The following is a 23,303-nucleotide window of genomic DNA, read 5'->3' on the forward strand; positions in this document are numbered from 1 at the left end:
AGGTTCAGGGGGTCACGGGAAGACCCCAGCTCAGGCATGCTGCAGCTGTGCATGGTAATCTAAGCTGGATGTTCTTCATTATCCCCAGCAGAGTGGTGCTGAATTTATAGATGTTTTTGGTACATATTCATTTTTACTAGCGACTATTAAAATGTTCTATCTGCTGAAGTCAGCAAAAAACCTAATTAAGTGGTCCTTTTAATTTACACTTAATTGCGACGCTGCAGAAGCCATGTCTCCAGTTCTTAAAAAGGGATTCAGCTTCTCGCCCCTCACTTTTCACTGCTTCTGTTGACCATAGCCACCGCAGAGGATGGCCGAGGGTGCAAAAATGTCTATGGGCTGCTTTCTGTGGAACAGCTTCCGGCACTGAGCTGTCGTTTGGGGCGTCCAAAGGTGATGCATGCAGAACGAGTGTTGGGGGACACTTTCCTTCGGAGACTAATTGCACTTCTCCCTTAACACACTTTGTTTCCAGAAGCTCCGAGAGCTTCCAGCCCGACTCTTTGTAAACCCCATCTCTCACTTTGACACAGTAGTGTGCTGCCATTGTGCTCGGCGGACTTGCTGAAAGATTAATTACAACTGAAGAAATGTATCTTTTAACTGTCTCATTACATAAAGAATTCATAGTGAAGTTAACGTCTGCATAATTTAATGATATACGGATTTTAATTATATAGTACACTGTTAATTGTACAGCTATTTTTAGATCTGGCTACTAACTTGTTCGTTTAAATGAATAGCTCATTCGCTTGAGGGGCCAAAATAGAGGCTTTCTTGAAAACCCAAGAGGATTTTTGAAGCCTCTGCAAAATTATTCTAATCTGGGAAGATGATTTTATAGTACTGGTCTCCCCTTCTTAAAACTGACTTGCCCTCTGCCTTCATCGCACAGGACAGAGAATGGTGACATTTCAAATATATAAATCACTAATAAAATGCAAGAAAGACCTCTGTGCTGGATAATGGGCAGAAATTGAATAGCTGTGTGTTCTTGGAATTGTTGGGATTTTTCTCAGGAGAATTAGGTGAAAGTTATTTCTGAATAGAAGCGCTGCCCCTGGCTGTGATTAGTCACGTGGACTTCGTTCCCAGAAAATGTTTCCTTTCCAGGTTCTGGAAAGTATGTGGATTTTCAGCCTGTTTAACTTACCTTGAAATTTGGTCTTTGCTGCCCTGCAAACCCAAAATTTAAGATTATATATATCTTTTTATTTTATATATATATAAAAGATAGTTGCGCTTTCCCCATCATATTGAGGGATCTGCCCCCAAAGTTCCTGCATGCTCTCTCCCTCTTTCCAGGAATCCTTTCAGTCCTGGGCAACAGTTTTAATGGCTTAGCATTAATAGTGCTTTCCAATTGTGCACTGAGGCAGACACCATGATTTGGTATGGGTCCTTGCCAGCAATTGGAAGCACAGCAGATATAAATGAGCAAGCTACCACAGGGAATTGTTAGAGAGGTTGCTTGAAGCCATCAAATTGCATCAAAGCATAGACTTGCCCGTCTCATGGAAGAATACCGCCCCGTTAATAAACACAGCCACTGCAATGTCACCTGTAGGGTCACCCATTTTCTTTTTCATTGTATAGGATGTCAGACACAGTTGGTCTTGTCAGATTTTCTAGCTACCCCAGCCAGCACGCCTCAGTAGGTCATCGGTGCAATGAACTCTCCCCTGATCTTGAGTCTTCTAGTTACCTGTGACTCAGTTTCCAGTGTCCTTTAACATGCGAGGCTCCAGTGAGTTTAGACAAAAGGGCACAGGTTTATTATGTGGCCAACCATCCAAAACCATAAACACTGCCCCTGCGTCCATTTCAACTTCTGCCAACCCCATACGACAGCTTAGAGCTGCTCCTGTGGGCTTCTGAGGCTGTAAATCTCCATGGGAGCAGACAGCCTCAACATTCTCCCTTGGAACCACAGGTAGAGTCAAACTGCTGACCTTGCAGTTAGAGCCAGGAAGTAAATCACTAACCCACCAGACCTCCTCCATTATGCGACCACGGACCACGTGGAATCCAATAGTATTGCTACAAGGACTGCCGTTCAGACAGGCATAGATTTCTTCTCAGGCATGGGTTTATTCTACATAAAAATGTCTTTTAATATGTCTTTGGAGCAGTGGGTGGCTGCAGAAAAGTTTTCTCAGTAATGTATTTATCATATTCTCATTAGGGTGTTTCAAAAACAGAAAAGAAAAGAAAAAAAAAGCCCAATCAAAATAGTGACTTCTGAGACGGATCTACTGGGCTGGTTTAGTTCAAGGCAGAGAGGACTGCTCAGAAGGTATAGCAACTGTTTCTTGGGATTCCTGTATTAGTCTGAGTACATTAGAGAAACAAACCCACAGGAACTCATGTATAAGAGAGAGCTTTATATAAAGGTTAAGTGCACATCAAGAAAACATCCCAACCCAGTGCTGCCCAAGCTCACAAGTGCAATATCCCATTATCCCATATGTCCAACACCAATCCACAAAGTCCTCCTCCATCTCACAAAACACACACTATGACGCCGGCTGCAGGAGGAAAGTCAAATCAGTGAATGTGTAAGCATCGCAGCACTGGCAGGGGTCTCCACATGGGTGCTCCAGCACCCAGGGCTGCATCAGGGTAGGTCCTTTGATTGTCTTGTAGAAAGTGAGCCTTGCCAGCTGAAGCAGGGAACTTGCTAAGGCAGCTGCACCCTGGTCTGACCATCAGAGAGCAAGAGACCTGAGAACTAGAAAGGTGAGGCTCACTGAGCCATTTATCCCTCTGCCCTTCAATTAACCCCACATGTGTTTATCAGCCAGGTTGGCACAATAAACCAACTACCTCAATTCCCAAGGGGTCATCTTGTTAGGTTTTTTTTTTTTGAAGGACAATGGAAAACAGTGAGGCCTACTATGGAGAAGTAAGAAGTTTTAAGCAAATGGAAAACTACTTTGGGGAGGGGTGGAGAGCAGGAGAGCCGTGTCAGAGCCTTTCTGCCCCCATCACAACAAAGCCACTGCTCGTTCCTGGAGGAGGGCAAGATGAGGCTTTTGTTGGAAACCCTTCCCCCCAGCCATACCACAGTGCCTGCTTGCCTCTTTAGACTCCTTTTTGTGCTAAAAATGCAAAGGACGTATCAAAGGAACACGAGGTGAGTCCTTCCAGAATGCCATACTGTCGCTTAGATGTGGTATAAAATAGAAGAGCCCCGAACTCTGCAGGGAAGGGTTAGAGAGATGGACCTGGAGAGAAGGGCTGTCAAGAAACAACAGCTTCGCATTTGGTGTTTTTGTTTTATTTTAATTTTTTTTTTTTTTGCTTAAGTATTCAGAGCATTTATTTATTTATTTATTCTTTTAATCATTTTATTAGGGGCTCATACAACTCCTATCACAATCCATGCATACATCAATTATGTAAAGCACATTTGTACATTCATTGCCCGGTGTTTTTGTCTTAATCCGTGTTTTTACCTGATGTCCCCTGGTATTTGCTGTATCCGGAAAACTACGTATCTTGAAATTTCAAATGGCTGATTTCTGAATTGTGGAAAATCTCAGATCAGAGGGAGAAAGACTACTGATGAAAAACTTGAGTTCAACTCTCACAAGCATGATATTTTCATATAGAACACTTAAGATTACCTTTGAGAATCCTGCTTAGGGAAAGAGGAAAAAACCTCCCCTATTATGAAGAGACCAAGTAGCCAAGTTAAATTGGAATCCACGAAATATGAATGGGGCTTTGAAAAATGATGTGATGTCACCATGTCTCAGTTTCTTCCTTTGTAAGCTGTGGCCGGCTCTCTCAGAGGCAAACGCTGGGAGATCGTTGAGGAGTGCTTAGAATGATGCCTGTCGCAGGTCCCCTGAGTAAACTTACACCGTCCTTCCCTCCTAAAAGTGTGTTGACTTGTCATAGAGAAGCCAGGCAGCCCCATGTGTCTGTAAACAGAACTGACTGACGCAAACACTACACTGGTATTTCTGAAACTTTAGAACCGCAATTAATTGTTTGTTTTTGAAACAAGAGAAATTTGGATCTGATCTTTACAATGTTGACATAGCCATATACCATCACATATAACAACAATGAATATCCTGTTCTTGCCTACTAGTTGTGGGGGGTGGATAATTTATTATAAATTTAAAAGGAAATCTACAATTCCACCTTAAGCAATCAACTAGAATCTCTTGTCTTAAATTGAAAAGCCTTATCAAAAGGATCCCCAACTTAAACCCAGCCCATTGCCACTCAGCCCATTCTGACCAGGAGCTACTCTGTAATGGCAGCGTAGAACTGCCCAAGGTTTTCAAGGCTGGCCATCCTTAGAAAACAGATCACCACATCTTTCAGGAAGCCACCGGTGGTTTCAAGCTGCTCCCCTTTTGACTAGTGGTTGGGCATTTTAACCACCACACCACTCAGGTTCTTATGTATCTATGTATGGATGTATTTTAGTACACATGTTAAAGCTGACAATTGTCATGTGTGCTAGTAAGGCCACTTCACATGCTTATGCCAGCATTAAGCACTCCTCTTTAAGAAATACCACATTAGATGTTTTTCAGCAAGGCACTTTTCTGTCCGGTAGACTTAGTTCGGATACACTTAGTTCGAACTTGTTGACAACAGAAAAAGCCTACTGTCTCCATAATGAGCAAGCTCAAATCGACGCGAATCAAATGTGTTGCGTATGCCGTGAAGTCAATTCCAACTCACAGCATTTCCATAGGGCCACCTAAAGCTCACCTTGGGAGCTGCAACCTTAAGAGCCAGTAATAAACTTGTAAGGCTTATTTCCGACCATCTTGAGGTGACTTCAGAGTAAGCCCAATTCTTCTGCTATGCAGAAGTGCCCAGATAGCTATCACAGCTTTTTCCTACACTCTGCTGATCATTTACTTTTCCATCAGATTCTCCTTGTATCTGCACGTGTGTTTGTATGTCGGTGTGGTGAATTAATGCCAAAGTACTATCTAGTCAGTCAAGTGCCTGATGATTGTGAGATAAGGGAGTTCAGAGCAAGGCCGGAGCAAGTGGGTTGGGAAAATCAGGGAATTTTTGTGTGGAAGAGATGAGAATTAAACTGAGCTTTGGCATTTTGGACAAGGAAAGTACGTGAAAAACCCATTCTAGATTTAAGCAGGTGCTGAATAAATACTTGTGGGATAAAGGTTGGTGGTAGTTAATGGCTGAAGAATTACCTGCAACTGAGAGTTCTGGTTAGTGTGAATGTTCATCCTCTCCTGGTGCTCACATAGTAATACTCTCCTTTGAGTTATTTCTTTATATGACCACGTGCCAGTTAGTGAGCAGACCTTAGTTCGCCCTTGTGGGGTCTCTAATGCTAGAATGAGTTTGTTCTTCAGACTGCCATCTCAGAGATGACATTTGTGCAGTAGGTGTGCTAGACAGCGGCCTGAAATTCTTGAGCAGTAGGTCTAACGACAAGGACAGGGAGGACCCTGCCAGCATCACCAGTGTCCTGGGACAGACACTGGCAGGCTAGTCCCAGTGGAGCTGTATGTTGGGACCTTTATGACCTTGAAGTCCAAAGTCACGTTCCCCTTCTATCTTTCCTGCTGCCATGCAATACACATGCAGGCCCTTGCTGGTTGAACTACCATGTTGAAACTGACCTCTGGTCTTGAATTAGAGATGCCAGCTAGATCTTGTCTTTGTTTTCGTTCAGGTACAACTTAATCAGAAGGCACTCTTTGGCGGTGGGCAGGACTTCCGGAGCACTCAAGAGCCCAGCTGTTTCACCTAACGATTTGCCTGTTTGTTTGTTTTGCACGAGATGCTGGCTATTTATCTTGTCTAACATTAAGGAAAGGAAGAGTTATAAAAATGAGTGTGATGTTAGTGCTTCTTAGGAAATTTCACCTTTACTTGATTGCTAACTCTTGGAATCATTGGGTTTTTTTCCTTAGCTAGGAGAGAGAACCAAAGTGTTATTCTGTGGTTAGAGACGATACAAAATACAAACTCTCTCACCACCTAACAACAGAGTAATAATAAAACTGATAAAATGGCAAAGGAGAAGGAGAATCCAACTCTACTAGCTCAAAGCCGATTGCTACATGGTAGAGGCCAGGCGCATCTCCACCCTGCACCCTCTTCTACACCACCCAACCCAGAACCCACCGACATTACTCATGTGTATGTCAGCCTTGGAAACCCAAAGGGACATTTCTGCTGTGCCCTCCAGGGTTACTATAAGTCAAAATCAACTCGATGGCAGTGAGAGTAAGTGTGCAAGCCAGTAGGGGGTAGGAATGGACGGTGGCAACATATATGTGATAAAAGCATTTCTCTGACTTCATACACAGCTCTTGAAGTCTTTCCGTATGGTATCCTCTCCACAATGGAAAGTCGTCTTCTGATAGTGCAATGTTGGGAGGCAGCCCATTTGCAATCTAATGCTACCAAAAGCAATGCTATCTCAACAGAGTCCAGATCTCAAACAGCATGCTAAGTGCTTGTGTTTGTTATCTTTACTTCATCTTCACAGTAGCCCTGTAAGGAAGGCTTGGATATTATGATCATTTATAGATGAGGGAATTTAAGCTGACCATCACTAATTAATTGCAATTATTAACTAATGTGACCACTGTTGTGCTGCCTCTCCATTTGAAAGCTTTGACTACACAGCTCTCTAGGTACACATTTACTTTAGAAGGCATATTTCTTTCTAATTTCAGAAAGATGTAAATAATCATGGTCTTCTTTTCTGAATTCCATGCCTAAATCAGAAAAGCTCATATGCTTCTGCTTGCTTCTCTTGGGATGCTTGCTCTTGGAATTCAACCACAATTTCAAGGGAAGCTCAAAAAGATGTTAGAAGACCTGCATGAGCTGATACCAAGGGCTCAAGTAGAAAAAAAAATGCTTTGAATATGACGATGGCAACATATGTACAAAGGCACTTGACACGATGGATGGATGGATGGATGGATGGATGGATGGATGGATGGATGGATGGATTGCGGTAAGAGTTGTATGAGCCCCCAATAAAATGATTTATAAAAAAATAATAATACTAAAATAAACAAGGGCCCTCACCCACAGGTCCTCTGAGTTCCCAGAAAACACCACTTGCAGGCCATGGGAATGAGTCATCATGAAAGTAAACCCTGGTGTGTTCAGATGATCTGCCCCAGTTGATGCTAGCAGCCTCCAACGGGCCCGGTCCAAATTTCACAATCATTTGTATGCTAACAAATGGTTGTCTGAAGCTAAGTGTGTGTGGTTTATATTGGAGAATCCATCGGGATTTATACTTAAACCCATAGACACCAATATCTCGTTATCCAGGCTTAAGCATTCACACAGTGCTTTTGTTTGTGATTTGACAGCAGCCATGTGTGGACATAGAGCAACAATTTATTTTCTACAAACCAATGGCCTTTTCCTCTCGCTCTTGCCCAAGCAAACAGTGTGTAGGAGAGCAGTCTCCATAGGGTCTCCATGAGTTGGAATCAATTCACTAACAGTGAATTTGTTTTTTTTAATTTTATTCTATTTGAACTAGGTAGTTCCACCCCCAATCCCCCATCCATCTTCCCATCTGCCATTCTCTTGGTATTGTTTCTGACCACCTCTGTGAAGGACCTTTAATCTATGCATATTTTCATTTATCTTTGAAAGCAAAAAATAAAAGTCCACTGAATTTCCTAAAGAAATTTAAAGTAATTGAACGTCATAGTCATATAAGCTTTTGTTGATGAGCCACCATCACTGCAGCAGCAAAGGAAACCAAAAATGTAAATATATGACACACTCAAGCAAAAGAAATCCAGTCTTTAGGTGCCCCGGGTGGACAGAGAGAGCGGCTCTAGAGTGATAGAAACTCTCATTGTGCAGTCCACTGAGATAGCTCCCTTTCTACGTCACCATGTGGGGCTGACGCTAGAATTGTTATTGTCCTGGAAAAACAGATGTGCAACCAGGATTGGAATCGAGGCTCTTCATATCCCCCAAATGCTAAAGAGAACATTGAAAGACTTCTATTTGCACATAGAAAATGGCAAGGCAACCTCTTGCTGAATATGGCTTTGGATTGTGGAAAAGTGAAAGAGGAATGAGCAATTGGAAAAGTAGGTCAGTACCATTTATGAGTTTGGGTCCACAATGACATTCTTTGTTTAGTCCAGAGGCCCAAGCCAACAAGTTAACAATCAAACTGATGGTGGGAGAAGTAACCCCGAAACGACTCTTTCATGTAAATGTGAAAGTACTCACTCACTTCCCAAACATGCACCACGTAATTCTGGCTGAAAATAAACCCACAGTAAAAATTGACAAACCAGGTGAGGAAATCAACTACCATGGAGAAGTTAAAATAAATAAATAAATAAATAAATAAATAAATAAATAAATAAATGCTAGAAGGAGGAATCTTGTACTATGAACTAGAGCTTCGGAAATGAAGAGACTGTAAAGTAGGTCTAGAAAACCTGATACATAAACTCTAAAATACATCGATAAAATAAGTATCTAAAATGATTGGATAAGTAAAAAGAAAGACTATAACTATATAAACGGAAAAAAAAACACATTTATAAATAAAATTGTCCTGGGTGGGGTATTAGACAAAAACATTAGAGAAAGGATTAGAAGAATTACATTAAAGCATCAATCTATTCAGTGACCCAACTAAAAAATCTAGTAAGTCATTTTTTTAGTAAGAAATCTATTAGGCCCAGAATTAGAGCAGAAGTCAAGAAGCAATGCTGAAAAGTAAATTGAAAACTGAAAAAGTAGACCCACTGCTATCAAACTGATCCCAAATCATAGTGACCGTATATAAAGTTTCCAAGGCTGTAAATCTTAACCAGAGCAGAAAACCTCATCTTGCTCCCATGGAGTATCTGGTGGGTTTGAACCAAGAAACTTGCAGTTAGCTGTCCAGTGCTTTTTTTAACAACCCAAAATAAATAACATTGGTCTTTTAAAAATTGAAACTAATTGTAAAGTTGTATTTAAAAATAAGGTTGTTAAACAAGAATAATAAACCAGCCCCACTGCCATTGAGTTGATTCCAGCTCACGCTAACTTCACCAGAGCAGACAGCCTCGTGTGTCTCCCATAGAGCCATTGGTGACTTTGAACTGCCAACCTCTGGTTAGCAATCCAACAGCATCACAATAAACTGGAGGCTGAGGGGTAGGGTGCTCGATTGTTGTGAATGTATTATCGTAATTCCATTTAATTATGAAGATGATGAAATTATTCATGAAGCTTAGATTTTTTTGAGTAAAACTTTTTTTGAAGAGACAGAGATATAAGAGTAGAATATGTTGCTTGCAGTGAATAAAGTAAGATAGAGGGGATTTTTAAAAGGATAATCAACTTGAACATTAAAAAGGGGGGTAAGAGAGAAAGAAATAAAATAGCCTGAAAATACCAGATAAGATGAATGTAAATGGACTAAATTCACTATTTTTTAAAATGGGCTTTTAGAAAACCCAGCTAAATGCTATACATATATGAAGCATATATGAAACACAATGATACAGTAAAATTCTAATAAAGAAATGGAATACCAGAGATATTAAGCAAATGCTAACCACAAGAAAATTGATACAATAGAATTAATACCAAATAACATTGAATTTCGGACAAAAGTTTTTTAAAGGTAGAAACAATAATTACTAAATACCCAATTCTGTTATATATCTATGTATCTATGTATCTATCTATGTATCTATCTATCTATCTATCTATCTATCTATCTATCTATCTATCTATCTAACATCTATCTATCTGTGTGTCCCTCTGAATATAGAAAACAAACATGGATGGAATTTATGAGAAGTATATGATTATTTTACAAATAATTTTTAAACAGAAATTTGAGCGATATAGAAGATTTGAATAAAGCAGAATTTTTGACTGATTGGCTATACCTGAGGAGCTCTGGTGACCCTGTAGTTACCCTACAGGTTAGCCGTTAACTGGTAGAGTCAGCACCAGCTGTTCAGTGGGAGAGAGACGAGGCTTTCTACTCCTGTGAAGAGTTACAGACTCAGACACCACACAAGCAGTGATGTTCCAAAAGGGTCACCATGAATTGGAATCAACTCGATGACAGTGAGCTTGGCTTTGCTCTTGAGTTACACCTGAAACTCTTTTTTCTCCCAAGTAAGAACATGACTGCTTTCAGGACACTTAACAACAACAACAAAATTACAAAGGATGTTCACACAGAAGAACACAAAGGAAGTCAAATAAATACCAAATAACTAATATAAACACCATATATGTGTGATGACAATACAATAAAATTAGAAGCAAGACATTAAGTTGTTTGTAATGATTTATGAATTAAATTCAAAATTTAATGGAAACAATATTTGTGAGTAACTACAACAAAAGTAGTGTGATATTGCTAAGCAGAATTAAGAGGAAACAAAAAGGGCTTTAACATATATATGTTAAATACAAGATTGAAAATTCATTTTATGAAAATGGTAAGTTAGCAAACGAATAATATAACAGACTCAAAAAAAGTTAGAGAAAGAGGAATTAACATAAAGTCCAGAATTGTATCATATAATGACTTTTGTCTAGTGGGCCCTAGAATTGGCTAATCACTCACCAATACTCTGCTCATCTGGCGGATCTCATTCCAAGTAATTCACACATTCTTGCAACAGGAAGACCCTGCTTGGTAGAAATTTGAAATCTCAGCTGTTGAAGTAATGGTAAGGTGAACAGCAAGGGAAGCTGAAATCAGCAGTACGAATGCCTGGCGTGAAAGTTGAGTTAAATAAGACACTTGTCTAGATGTGTTCCAATAACCAGGTCAAAAATTGACCAGAGCTAGTTGCTAGAAGTTACAGTTTAAAAAACGTATTAGAGCAGTTGCACCCTGACCCCTAGGTTTGCTAGAGGTTGGTGTTTGGAGTTGCTGGAGCAGGACATGACTGCCAAGTGAGTGTTGCTTCCATGCAAGTCACATGTTTCCACGAAATGCTTACCCCCGGAACCTCAAGATTGTCCAGTCTCGACTTTGATCTGAGACACAGACACACTCTTCCAGTCTGAGGGAGTAAGAGTCTTGTCTGGGGGGCAGGTGCATCCTGGGTCTGCCACGGAGGCCTTGATTTTTTAGTCATTAGCTCTTTTCTCTTTTTCAAAGATCATTTTAATGGGGGCTCTTTCAGCTCTTATAGCAATCCATATGTCAATTGTATCAAGCATATGTGTACACATGTTGCCATCGCTAGCTCTTTCTCTCTCTCCCCAAACACAGGCAGGTTGTGAAACAAGAAAATAAATTTTGTTGAGTTGTAAATGAATGTGCGCACCATATATGGTTTTTACTAGCTGATTTAAAGCAACCGACTTCCTCTCACAAACATCCTTTGATTTGAATGGTATTCTGTTGAGTATTTTCAAATGACTTTCAAAAGTTTTATTGGCTCTGATCCCTAATTCTGATAAGCCAACTATTCTCAAATGTATAAGGGAAACGATGATGTCACCAGTTTCATTTTTCTGTAATAGGTCCCTTTCTGCCCTCAGAGGATAATTGACCGACGTTTCTCCTCTCTCAGTATCGTTCCTCTTCTTTGAAAGAGAGCCTTTGTCTTATGATTTAAGCTGTGAGTTTCTGTGTCATTTGGTCTGAAGTCAGTACTTTTCTCTCAGGATAGCATTTTGACCATGCGGTCTGCCGTTTATACGTTAACAATTGTTTCCTCACATATAACCGAGACACCTAAGCAGTGGCCTGTCCGGGCGTTGACGGTAGCACTGTTGTTTCATGGAGACACTGAAGGCATTGCTGGTAGCAGGAAAGAATGTGTCATCTGCCATCTGCTGACTGAGTGATTAGCCAGAGACTGCACCCTCAGAGAAGAGAACCAAGTCCATGAGAGAGTGTTGGGGCTCTTCCTCCTGGCTGGGTCTTAGAATATAGCCACCCCTCAAAAAAACAAACAAACAAATAAACAAAACCAACCTGAGTAAGCTGACCTAGCAGATTATCATCTATTTAGTACTATTGCTATGAAAACTTTTTTTAAGTCAGAGTGGACTCATTGGCATTGGTTTGTTGGTTTGGTTTGATTTGCTCCTTTCTGATAACAGGTATAATTTCCCTTGACCTTTCTAAAGTATTGACTACATTGATCATATGCATCAGTTTTAGATGATCCTGAACTGGATAAAGAACATAATAATCTACATAGAAAAGGGCAAACATTACCTCAAAACCTGCACGATGTAGATTTGTGTTCTGTGTTCATGACATTGATCACATCGTTATCCCATATGCATTTCCATTTGTACTTTTAGACCAAACCTAAATGCACATTGCTAAATGTATGGGACTATTTGGACCGGTTGAAAGGATTTTTTTCCTAGGCAGTAGTTGACTTAGCTTCAGGGCTTGCTTTCTCTAGAGGATTCAGTGACTTGCCTTCCTCTCCTGCGTTGAGAGGAGTTCTGGCCTCCTTGGTTGCCCCCTGTCTCCGAGGCCACAACGAGGCCAAGCTGTCCCATCTGGGTTTTCAAAGGGATGATCTGCTGGCCCTTTCCTCATTAGCTACCTCCTTTAGGTACCCCACTTCTACAATAGTTTCCTGAGCCACGGTCTATGTTCTTTGCAAATAAATATTATTGGGCATATTTTGGGAGAAAAACACATATTTATTTTCTTATTTAAGAGTCCCTCCGTTTTTTTAACCCCTCCTCCCCACCCTCATCCCACAGACCTCCGTTTTTATATATTAACTTTCCTCCCCTGTAAAATGGACATAACATTTTACAGCAAAAATGGGAATGATTTTTGGAGAAGCCTAGAATCAAGCAGTCCTCTCTTAGTTGGAAGCCATATCCATTGACATCACTGAAGTGTGAATCTGACCTGCCTTCACAGAGCTCTCCATGTACATATGCTTGGTTCTTAAATACCTACCTGCAAAAGGTAAATATTTTCTTTTCTGATGGTTTTTGTTGTGTTATACCAAGTGGGGCTTTGCCGAAGCTAATTTATCTGCAAAGAAACATATGCTTTCGGTCTGCACTTGTTAATTTACCTTGGAAAAATTAGGTCATCATCAAATCTGGCAAGGTGGCTTATAAACTTGGCAAAACGGTCTAATTAAAAGCGTCCCTTAAAGAAAAAAAAAAAAAGGAACAAATGATTGGTATCAGGAATGTTTTCATTTTCATGGTCTGTGTATGTCTAGGTATATGTCACTTCTCATGTTGCCATGAAAAGTCTGTTGACTGTCTGCTAATAGTTCATCTCTCCGCTTCCACAGCCTGCAAGTCTGTTATAAATAGTATGCTGCGGGACCCTTCTCAGATTCCAGATGGAGTTCTAGCCAATCAGGTCTATCAGGTATGAATCACAGCTGTCTATTTTCAGTGGCAATGCTGTTATCTGCCTAGCAGAGTAAAGGATTTTAAACCTCATTTAATTACTGTCATCATAAACTATCACTGAGGTCAGGGTGCACCGTAAATGGCAATGCAATATTTGTGAGAAGAGCATTTCACTTTGTAATCGCTTGCTTTTATAGTGAATAAAAAGCACGCAATTTTTATTTTCTGTGATTTCGTCTACGCAGCCTTTGATAGCTTTTTTGCCCCCCCCCCTTCTTCTTTTTTGGGGAGGAAGAAAGGTAGTCACTGCTTTTAGGATACTGCTTAACTGTGTTCGTTTTTTAAAGTCGCTCCACCCACCCCAGACCTCTTCTCTTGTTTGTCTGCAGTGCATTGTGAACGACTGTTGCTATGGACCACTGGTGGACTGCATCAAACAGTATCCTTGCCCATAAACTTTTAGGTGCACGATTGACGAGCTGAGACTCGGTGGAGGAGATGTGTCTAGCTTTAACCTGACATGACGTTCTGCTTCACAAAACCCATTTCATACTCTTCTGTTTTACATTCCGTCAATGGGAGGGTCACGGCAGACCATTCGATTCTACAGCTGAGGAAACATTGGATGGGCCACGGGAAGATGTCAGTTCAGCAGTTGAACATGTGCCTGCTTATTTCAAAGCATGTGGTTTCCAAGGAGTTTAAAGGTAGAGAGTCATTAGGCAGGAAATACACTGTCTTGGGTTGTATTTTACCATCCTCATGCACATTTCTTAAAATGTAATAATAACGTTCCATTTGAAATGAGCCCAATTCCTTTCCATGTACTAGAATAAGTGTTGAGCCTAGCGTTAAAGGCGGTGATGGGATTAAAATGCTGCTAAAGACCACCGCATCTTAAAGGACAGTAGATTCTTATCGTTTAAATGCTGATTAAAAGCGGAGCCGTCATTAGGATTCCTAGTAAACATTTTTTTAGAGAAACCTTACAAATTTTTCCCCCTGGACGGAATTTAATGTGAAATCAGATGGCCAGTCATTCTTTATTATGGGCATGTTTACATCTACTATAAATTATTCTTCCTCATTTAAAGAGTTAATGCGTACCTCTTAAAGCAGGGTTTGAAAGACGGCTAACTTCTTACCAAGCAAGACATTAATAGCCAATGTTTAATAGTGTTATAGTAGCAGTATCTTGATAATCCTTGACAAAAAAGTTACTTAAATAATTAGTAGTTTTAAATATTTATGAAGATTGTATCTCTATCAGCCCACAATTATCAAACATCTTAATAATGTAAACGTGTTCTTCTTGTGGCATGTTTTGCTGGTGGTTAGGATGGCACACGGTGACCAGTTGTGACTCAGTGGGAGCCCTTGCTAATCAGGTCTGTGAGCACTCTGTGTGTGTGTGTGTGTGTGTGTGTGTGTTTATATCCCATCTGCCTAACAAAGGCTTTGAGTCAGTTAATTTTCTTGTAAGGAAGATTTCTCATTTTCTCCTCCATAAATGAAAGTAAACCATGAAGTATAGACTTATATTTGAGCCCTCTTACAAGAATACTTGGTACCTAAGTATAGCACAATGGAGCTTCCAAAAGTTCATGGGGAAATTCCAGGATCTTTTCGTTCTATTTTCCACAAACTTTATGAAACCCTCCTCCCCCGTGTATTTATTCTCCAAAGCTGTACCCCTAATCTAGCTTCAAGGAATGAAAACACAGCATTGTCCGGAGGCCAGCTTTCTATCAGACCAAAGTGAAACTATACTCCTGTTTTCTGTATAAAGTTAAAGATCTTGTTAAAAATTGTGGGAATTCCAACCCCATGTGCCTACAGTGATCGTGTTGAGCATATTTCCTGAACAAATGACACCATCTCAGAGTTTCTGGGGCTGAACTGCCTGCTAATGTTAAAGCACATAAAATAGTTAAAAATCAACTTTAAGCTAAAGCTTTAAAAGCATAATGTCTTTTGAAGGATTGCGTATTGATTTTAAATATAACTATCTGATTATGTATGCAAGGACTAAAGTATGAAGTCAACTGCTTTGTAAATGCCAGGAGGCTATTTTTCAGTAAGAGTTGAGATGCTTACGGGAAACTAGATTGCTGCATTGCTGGCGAAGAAAATGGCTTGTGAGGTTATTTACAAGTTTTGCCCCACGGTCACTGCCATACATCAATAATAGGTATCAGTATAGACAAAGTCTAAGTGTTTCTGCTTATAGCACATTATAAATTCTGTATGAAGTATTTTCCTTAACGTTTTTGCCATCTTTCTCTTTTCCTTTTTTTCTTTTTTGGCTGCACTCTTGCCAGTAGATTTTAATGTGGTACAATGATTTCAGTTGATAAAGATAATGATATGTGTTTTCGAATTGCATGCACTGACTAGATGACCATTTCTGTGGCTCCATGATGCTCATTGCCAGTAAAATTCTTGTTTTTGTAAGGTTAATTTCCTAGACCTTGCAGCTTATATGTGCCTATAGCACGCAAAGAGCATAATCAAGAAGTGTTTCTTTTCTGAAATTTCAGATTGGTGCTTGTTTTTGCCATGCAAAATCAAACCACCCAGGAAGCTTATAGATAAGCAGATTTTCTTTGTCTTGAGGTAGAAACCATTTTGCATGGTGCAAATGCACTGACTTAGATGTTGACAACACTGTTCACCAGGCCACAACCAGTCATGGGACTCTTAGAGATGATCTTTATTTTAACCAAGCCAACAGAATCCACTTCCCACATGAAGGGAGATGTTTGTATGTTGTTTTGATACGTTGGTGATATTCACATTGCATATCCTCTGTCAGCGGCTTCATTTGGGAAGAGAGAAAGCACACACTTATTAAATAGGAATTGTGCAAAAAATGTTTTTATTTGATCATGAAAATGTTACATGTGGCTCTCTGTATCAAAGAAATAAAGTTTAGATTGACACTGAAAAGCAGAGTAGCGACTAGTACATGAGCTGTTATTAACACTTGCTTTTCCTTTGAGAGATTAGTACTTTTTTTCCTACAACGCCATGCCCATCCCCACCACTCTTACCACAGAGCTCAGGCGCTGACACAGAGGGTGTGAAAAACCCACCACCTCCACTTTTCTAAGTGTGCGTCTAGGGCCCGGCTCCTGGACAAAGGCCTGACCAGGGAACCCGTGAAAGAAGCAGTCATGATGCAGGAAGCTTCCAGTGCTGCGGTTTCATGTCTGTGCCATCGGTAACCTCAGTTTCATGATTCAACATTTGAGATGTAAATAATTTACAACAATAAAAGTGAGAGCACATTTCTGTGGAATAGAAGTAAATAATTTAGTTCTAAAATGTGGGATGCCCCTGGTAATGAGAGACCATGGAGCGTTATTCATCAAATGTCTCTAATGGTGAAATTTGTGATTTAAAAATTTGATTCTATTATTTTCCCTCCACTACAAATTAAATATGAGCAGCCCTGGGCATTGAGTATGATGGGGGGCCGGGGGGTGAGGGACAGGAGTAAAAAAGGTAGTAACCATGACATTGAGAATCCTGGGTTCTTTGGGCAGGGGCTGTGAGCGGCCACATTCCTTGAATGATAAGATTTAAAAGACATTGACCTGTAAGTGTTGATGAAGTGCAGAATAATTCTCTAGGAATTTTTAATAAAGCATATCCTTTTTTTGAAGTGAATCGTCAGAATGAGAGTTTTCAGTCAGCCAAAGAGTGAAAGTGACCAGGTTCTCACATTATCTGTGCAATGGTGAATGAAAGCAAAGTAGTCAAGTCGTTGTTACCAAATATTCTGGATGGAGTTAAAGTACGGGAATAGGAAAACACTCCTTTTCAGATATCCCCGGCTCGCGCCTCCCCCCCGCCCCCCGGGAGGGAACAAACAAGCAAAGCTGTCCCGTCGAGCCATCTCAGAGACCTTGTAGGACAGGGTAGAACTGCTGCTGTTAGTTTTCAACTCCAGTAGAAAGACGGAGCAGCTGATAGTTTCAAACTGTGGACTTTAAGGATCACAGCCCAATGCGTAGCCACTATGCCCCCAGGGCTCCTTCCCTTTGGAAAATAAACCAGAAATCAAACTCTTGTGCTTCATTCTATCATGGACTAGCCAGAGGACCTTGAACAAGTTCTTCAGCCTCCTGGAATCCTACTTACCATAAGTATAAAATGGGACTATTTATGGTACCTACACGTTGGTAGCTGAGTGAATTAAGTAAGGTGATACCTTAATAAGCACAAAAGCATCTTAGTACTTGACATTTAATAAATAGCCACTGTTATTCATTATTAGTATACAATTTTGTACTTTAGAGCAGCTGTATAGTAGCCCTAACCACAGGCTTTGCAGGAATCTGTTTTTAGCCTCTGCTCAGCCACAGATTAGCTGTATGGAACTTGTATTGGTTCCTTAATCCTTCCTCTCCATGCTTCAGTTTTTTCATCTATGAAATTAATAAGTTAACAAATGTGCACTGAGTTAAATAGGTGCCCCTGGGCGGTGCACAAAGAGCCTTGGTGACCCCGTGTGTTAGGTATTAGGCTACTAATCACAAGATTGGAGGTTCAAGCTCACCAGCTGCTGCACAGGAGGAAGCTGAGGCTGTCTGCTCCCATGAAGTAGTCATAGTGTTGGACGCCCTCTCTGGGGTCCCTGTGTGGAAACTGATTCCGTGACAATGGGTTTGGGTTTTTTGGTTTGGGGGTAGTGCAGACATGGACCAGGCATGACTGACCCCCCAAAAGGCTGGACGCTACTCCAGATGCACCTGGTAGAAAGTCCTAACCCTTTCCCCGGTTGTGGCTATTGAAAACCACACGGAAGACAATTCTACTCTGGCAAGTAGGGGCTCACCCTGAGTTCCAGCTGACAGGCAATAGTTTTGTTGCATTGAGGGCTTTTTAGGATGGCCTACCAGAGGTTTAAAATGACTTCTCACTTTTCAAAGGCAGTGCAAGTCCTCTTTCATTTACAAATGCTCGTTTACCGTGAAAACATGATGGGAAAAGTTCATTGAATCATCTAAATGAGAAATGTGCCAAAAATCGCACTCTTCAGAGATGTAGGCTGAAAGTGGAAATGGTTAGCCTCAATGAGCCATTTCATCGTGAAGCGTACCTTAATGGTCAGTCTCTGCATTGCCTACCTTAACTCAAACTTCTCAGCGCCATTGGTCATGAGCATGAAGTCCTGCTTCGAGACTTACTTCTGGAGAGAAACCTGTCCTTCTTAGGTAAGTATTGTTCACCTCTTCTCTAGCTCCAAATATCTCCATGAGTGCTTAAGCATGTTTGTTTTCAACTCCTTCCACTTGCAGTTATTATGTTCTGAGGAGGAGTGAACGATGATTGATGCCGTGCATGTTATCTTTTATTGATTTAGAACTGAGCAGGAACTCAGTTACCTAATCCCCAAGATATACAGCACGTGCACAGGCTTGCAATTAATATTTTATAGAATAAGTGGCTGAAAAAATGCTCTAATATCTGTTGCAGTATTACTTTTGGTGTCATGAGATATGAACCATAATCTAGGCCTTATGAAAGAAACTTAAGAAATATTATCTATAAAATGCTTTATATATTAAAAAGAAAGGTTAGAAAAATTTATGTAACATATTTTTGACTTCTGTATTGAATGGGGGAGTACACTTACTTGGAAGAAAAATATTAAGCTTTTATTACTTTTTGCAAAGCATTAATTGTTGATACGGACTTAGGATGATTGTTTTTCATCCATATATATGCATACACTTATGTGTCAGTATAAAATTTGCTACAGATTGTTATTTCTTTCAATGTATCCTTAGCATTTTAAATTAAGGCATAAAAGCATACATTTAATAACTAATCATGGAAATCATTAAGCACTGTACAACCCTCTTCGCATTTTAAATGTAATTTTTAAAGGTTCTGTACAGATCATTGCATTCTTGTGTGTTTAAAATGACTTTGATAGACACCTACTCTTCGCTGATGGACAGTTCACCATTACAGATTAAAATTCCAGTGATTTTGCTCATTCATGACATCAGCCATCTGGCAGTAATGAACAGGGAGTGGGGAGGCAACAGTAACTCTGGCTGCAACAGTGAAGGTGACATGTCACCCTGGCTGTGCCATAGTTCCCAGTGGTTTAACATGTATGTCCTGACGAAATTTGGCAGTTATAGAAGGTAGCCATGCTCCATTCTGTGATCTGATGTGGCCATCCTCCATTTTCACACAAGGCTGGTTTTCTCATACTGACTTGGTCTGTGGACCTCTACCTTGTCAATAAGGGAGGAATGGGTACCTAGCTGTCCAATGGCTGTTATGTATGTCTACTCAGGTTACGTCAATATGTAAGCGTCTGCATAATACATAATATATTCTTTAGGACAAAAAATTCAAAGAACATTGAATCATATATTTTTTTTTACCCAAATGGACAAAGGATTGCGGAGGGAAAGCAGATACAGAGAAACTAGCAGCCTTAAGCTGGGGAAGGAAGTTGAATACAGTCAGAGAGAGTCTGGTCTGAATCTTAGCATTTAATGTTTTTATTATTGACCTAGCGAATAGAGTTAAATGTATTATTAGATTGTTGAAGCTGGGAGGTATCACAAATATTATTCTCTAACCAGAGTTAAAGAAAGTTGAGTAAAAAAAAAAGAAAGAACGAAAGAAAAAGTTGATAAATTAGGGAAATGATCATACTGATTTAAATTTCCATATGTAAAAGCTGCAAGTTTTTTTTTTCATATAAAGACAACTGTAATGTGCAGCCTGTGGAAAGACTGTATATTAGAAAGAAATTGCATTTTAAAAACCTGATCCTAATTGTTGTGTGAAATACCTGATCACCTTGTGCACTCACTCAAACAGTGACCATTATGACCAGGCCACCCTCCTTTTTAGTTTAAAACCAACAGCTACACTCAGATTTTCAAAGCTGCCCAATGTTCCTCCCTCAGCACCATCTACTGATGGACAATTAAGCCCTCTAATCTCTTTGCTTAGCCTCAGTCTGTCTTCTCTGCTTGCTCCCTGCGAACTCGTAGACCCCAGCTGGGAGAAAGAGCAGAAGGATTAAGTAGTGCAGATGGTTTCGTGCTCTTAACTGCTAACCAAAAGATTGATGGTCCAAGTCCACTCAGGAGCAGCTTTGAAGACAGACCTGCCACTCAGCTTTCCAAGAAAATCAGCCATGAAACTCCAGTAGAAGCAAGTTCTACTCTTCCACTCTTGGGGTTGTTAGGAGTCAATGTTGACTTTATGACGGTTGCTTTGGTTTTTAAACTTGGTTCTAGTTCTTTACTCGCTTGACTCTGGGCCCTGAACATGTGAGAGCTGACTGACAATGGCCTACATAGGCCATGCGCCTGAAGTCATTACCACTTACGAGGCATGCAAGTGTTGGACGTGGATTGAAAGTGATAGCCCCCATTGATTCCTGTGTATTTTAGGATCTAGAAGTATTTATTTCATTTCAATGTACCCAAAGATGATATTTTAACTGTTCTTTAAAAATAAACCCGTTATAGGAAGGTTAGCCGACTCCATGCACTCTCAGTCATCTATTGAAAAGTTGCCTCTACAGTGGTTCCTTTATTCTATGTACACTGAGTGTTTTAATGGGATACTGAATTAACGCATGTTTACTTGCGATTAAAACATGAAATCCTATGCCTCGTGTGAAATACTGTTACAGGGTTGTTGTAGCTTTACCTTGGAAATCCTCCTTCACAATGATTAATTAGAACTAAAGACAAATTTAAATAGAATATCATTTTTAATCCAGCTATAGCAAAATATTGGTATATAAGTAGACCATTTATTTATTCTTGTTCACATGGATACACCTGGAATTGTGTTGTAAGCAATTGAAAGCCTTTTGTTGACTTTTGTTCGATTCTTTTATAAGCAGATGGAAAATGCTTTTCTGTTGATTTCTAATCTGGACATCTTTGAAAAGTATTCCTACTGTTTATATATTAGCTCTTCTTAAATTAAGATTTATGGACTCCTCTGAATTTTATTTTATTCCATTCTAAATGTTCAACCCATTGTGCTTCATCTGTGTTTTTATAAAACACATATTTTATCTGATCTCTCTTGACAGTAGAAAGAAAAAAATCAAAATAAATCATTTTCCTACCCTTAATGCCATCTAGAATTTCTTTGATTCATAGCCATATTTTGAGCAGTTGCTATGGCACAAGATCTCATCTGGTTCTATATTGTTGTTCTGTGGCACCGCGTCTATTCTGACTCATCGTGACCCTTAGAGTGAGCAAAGTGGAACAGACACAAAGGGGTTCCTAGGCTGTGATTTAACAAGTCTGGTAGAAGAGTGGGTTACATCTGGGCTGGTAACGGCCAGGTCAGCAGGTGGAACCCACCAAGCTTCTCCTTGTCGGGAACGAACGATGAGGTATTTTACTCCCCGTACAACTTCAGTCTCCACAGCACACAGCGGCAGTCCCACCCTGTCTCACAGGGTCACTCTGAGAAGGCGCTCAGTGGCAGTGAACTTGGTTTCGGTTGTAACGTGAATGGGAGAAGATCACCAAATCTTTTCCCCTGTGGAGCAGCTGGTGGATTCAGAACCACAACTTCTGAATGAGCAGCCCAGCACGCTAACCACTGCCCTGCCGGCTCCTCTCAGTCGGAAAGAACAGGAGAAGGGCTCCATGGCTGACGTCTTGAGCGCACTCATGTGTGTTCATTGTGTTGTCAACTGACTTTTGAAATGTTTGGTTTGATGTCACAGAAGAATTCAAGTCTGTTTTTGTTCTATGTTTCCTCCATGTATTGCCACTCAGAGCAATAGTCGAGCTGATGGGTAAGAAATTGGGAGGGGTAAGGCAGCGGCCCTGGTGATTCCTCCCTCTCTCGTTTATATTTTTATCTATATGTCTATTTTCATGTCTTTGTTCCTGTTTTTTGAGGCCTACAACACAGACAAAGAAACACATATTCTATGCAATTGCCCAGCCCATTTCATCAAACCCATGACAGTATCCAATTAACACCTCCCCACCCCCATTTATGTGGTTCTTTTCTTTCTTATTTCCCCCACACTTGCGCCCTCCTTTTCTGTCTCTTCCCTCTCACTCCCCATCCCTCCTGACCCTGGCCCCATCGTGGTCCTTAAAATCTTATCCTATGGTGTGAAAACAATTTTTTTTCTCTTTATAGAAATGTCACGAAATACTTATCTTGTAGATTGACTAACTTTGCTGAACATAATGTTCTCTAATTTTGCCTATGACTGAGGTGTTTGACAGACTTATTGCTTCTACGGAAGTATAATATTCCATTGTAGGAAAATACCAGGGGTTCTTGATCCATTCCTCCATAGGTGGGGTTTTTGATGGTTTCTGTTAGCTCTTACAGAAATTGCTCCAATAAGTATAGGTGTGCATAAGTCTGCTCGGGATAGATCCCAAGTAGAGCGATTGCAGGATCATTAGGCATTTGCATCTGTTTAAGGAGGTGCTATACTGGTTTCCATACTGCTTGTACAACTCTGCAACCCCACCAGCAATGCATGAGCCTTCCAATCTCTCCACATCCTTGCCAGCATTTAGTATTTTCTGACTTTGTTTTTTAATTTTGTTAAGAGTGTCAATGTTGATATGGTCTCTCATTGTGTGAATTTGTATTTCACATATGGCTCATGAACATGAACATTTCTTCATCTGATTGTTGGCCGCTTGGACGGCATCTTGAGTAAGTTGTCGATTAAACATACACATTTTGTACTTCTACAGATAGTGATTGTGTATGAACACAAGTCACAAGTTAAATAAATGACCAGTTCCTGCAACTAAAAAATTATTTTCATTTATGTATTTATTCTACAAATACATTACTAAGGACTATTTTAGGCACAAGTCAGATAAAGTTCCTGCTTTCTTGGCATGATAGTCAAGAAGGTAGGCAAGCCACCCACGAAGGCAGGTTTGAGAAAGTCGTTGTGGGGACTTCCGGGAAGA

The 23,303-nt window shown here is 40.3% G+C and overlaps 1 protein-coding gene across 3 annotated transcripts in view; it reads left to right on the forward strand.

Moving 5' to 3' along the window:
- CDIN1 (CDAN1 interacting nuclease 1) overlaps positions 1–23,303 on the forward strand; it is a 250,638-nt gene that overhangs the window by 106,056 nt on the left and 121,279 nt on the right. For all 3 annotated transcript variants that reach the window (XM_045288062.1, XM_004712685.2, XM_030884991.2), the window contains 3 exons: positions 13,269–13,348; positions 13,722–13,771; positions 18,487–18,554. In XM_045288062.1, the coding sequence (XP_045143997.1) occupies positions 13,269–13,348; positions 13,722–13,771; positions 18,487–18,554 (198 nt within the window). The remainder of the gene's footprint in view (positions 1–13,268; positions 13,349–13,721; positions 13,772–18,486; positions 18,555–23,303) is intronic.

This window comes from Echinops telfairi, unplaced genomic scaffold (genome assembly GCF_000313985.2).
Source record: "Echinops telfairi isolate 266 unplaced genomic scaffold, ASM31398v2 ScPeMD7_18;HRSCAF=68, whole genome shotgun sequence".
NCBI lineage: Eukaryota > Metazoa > Chordata > Mammalia > Afrosoricida > Tenrecidae > Echinops > Echinops telfairi.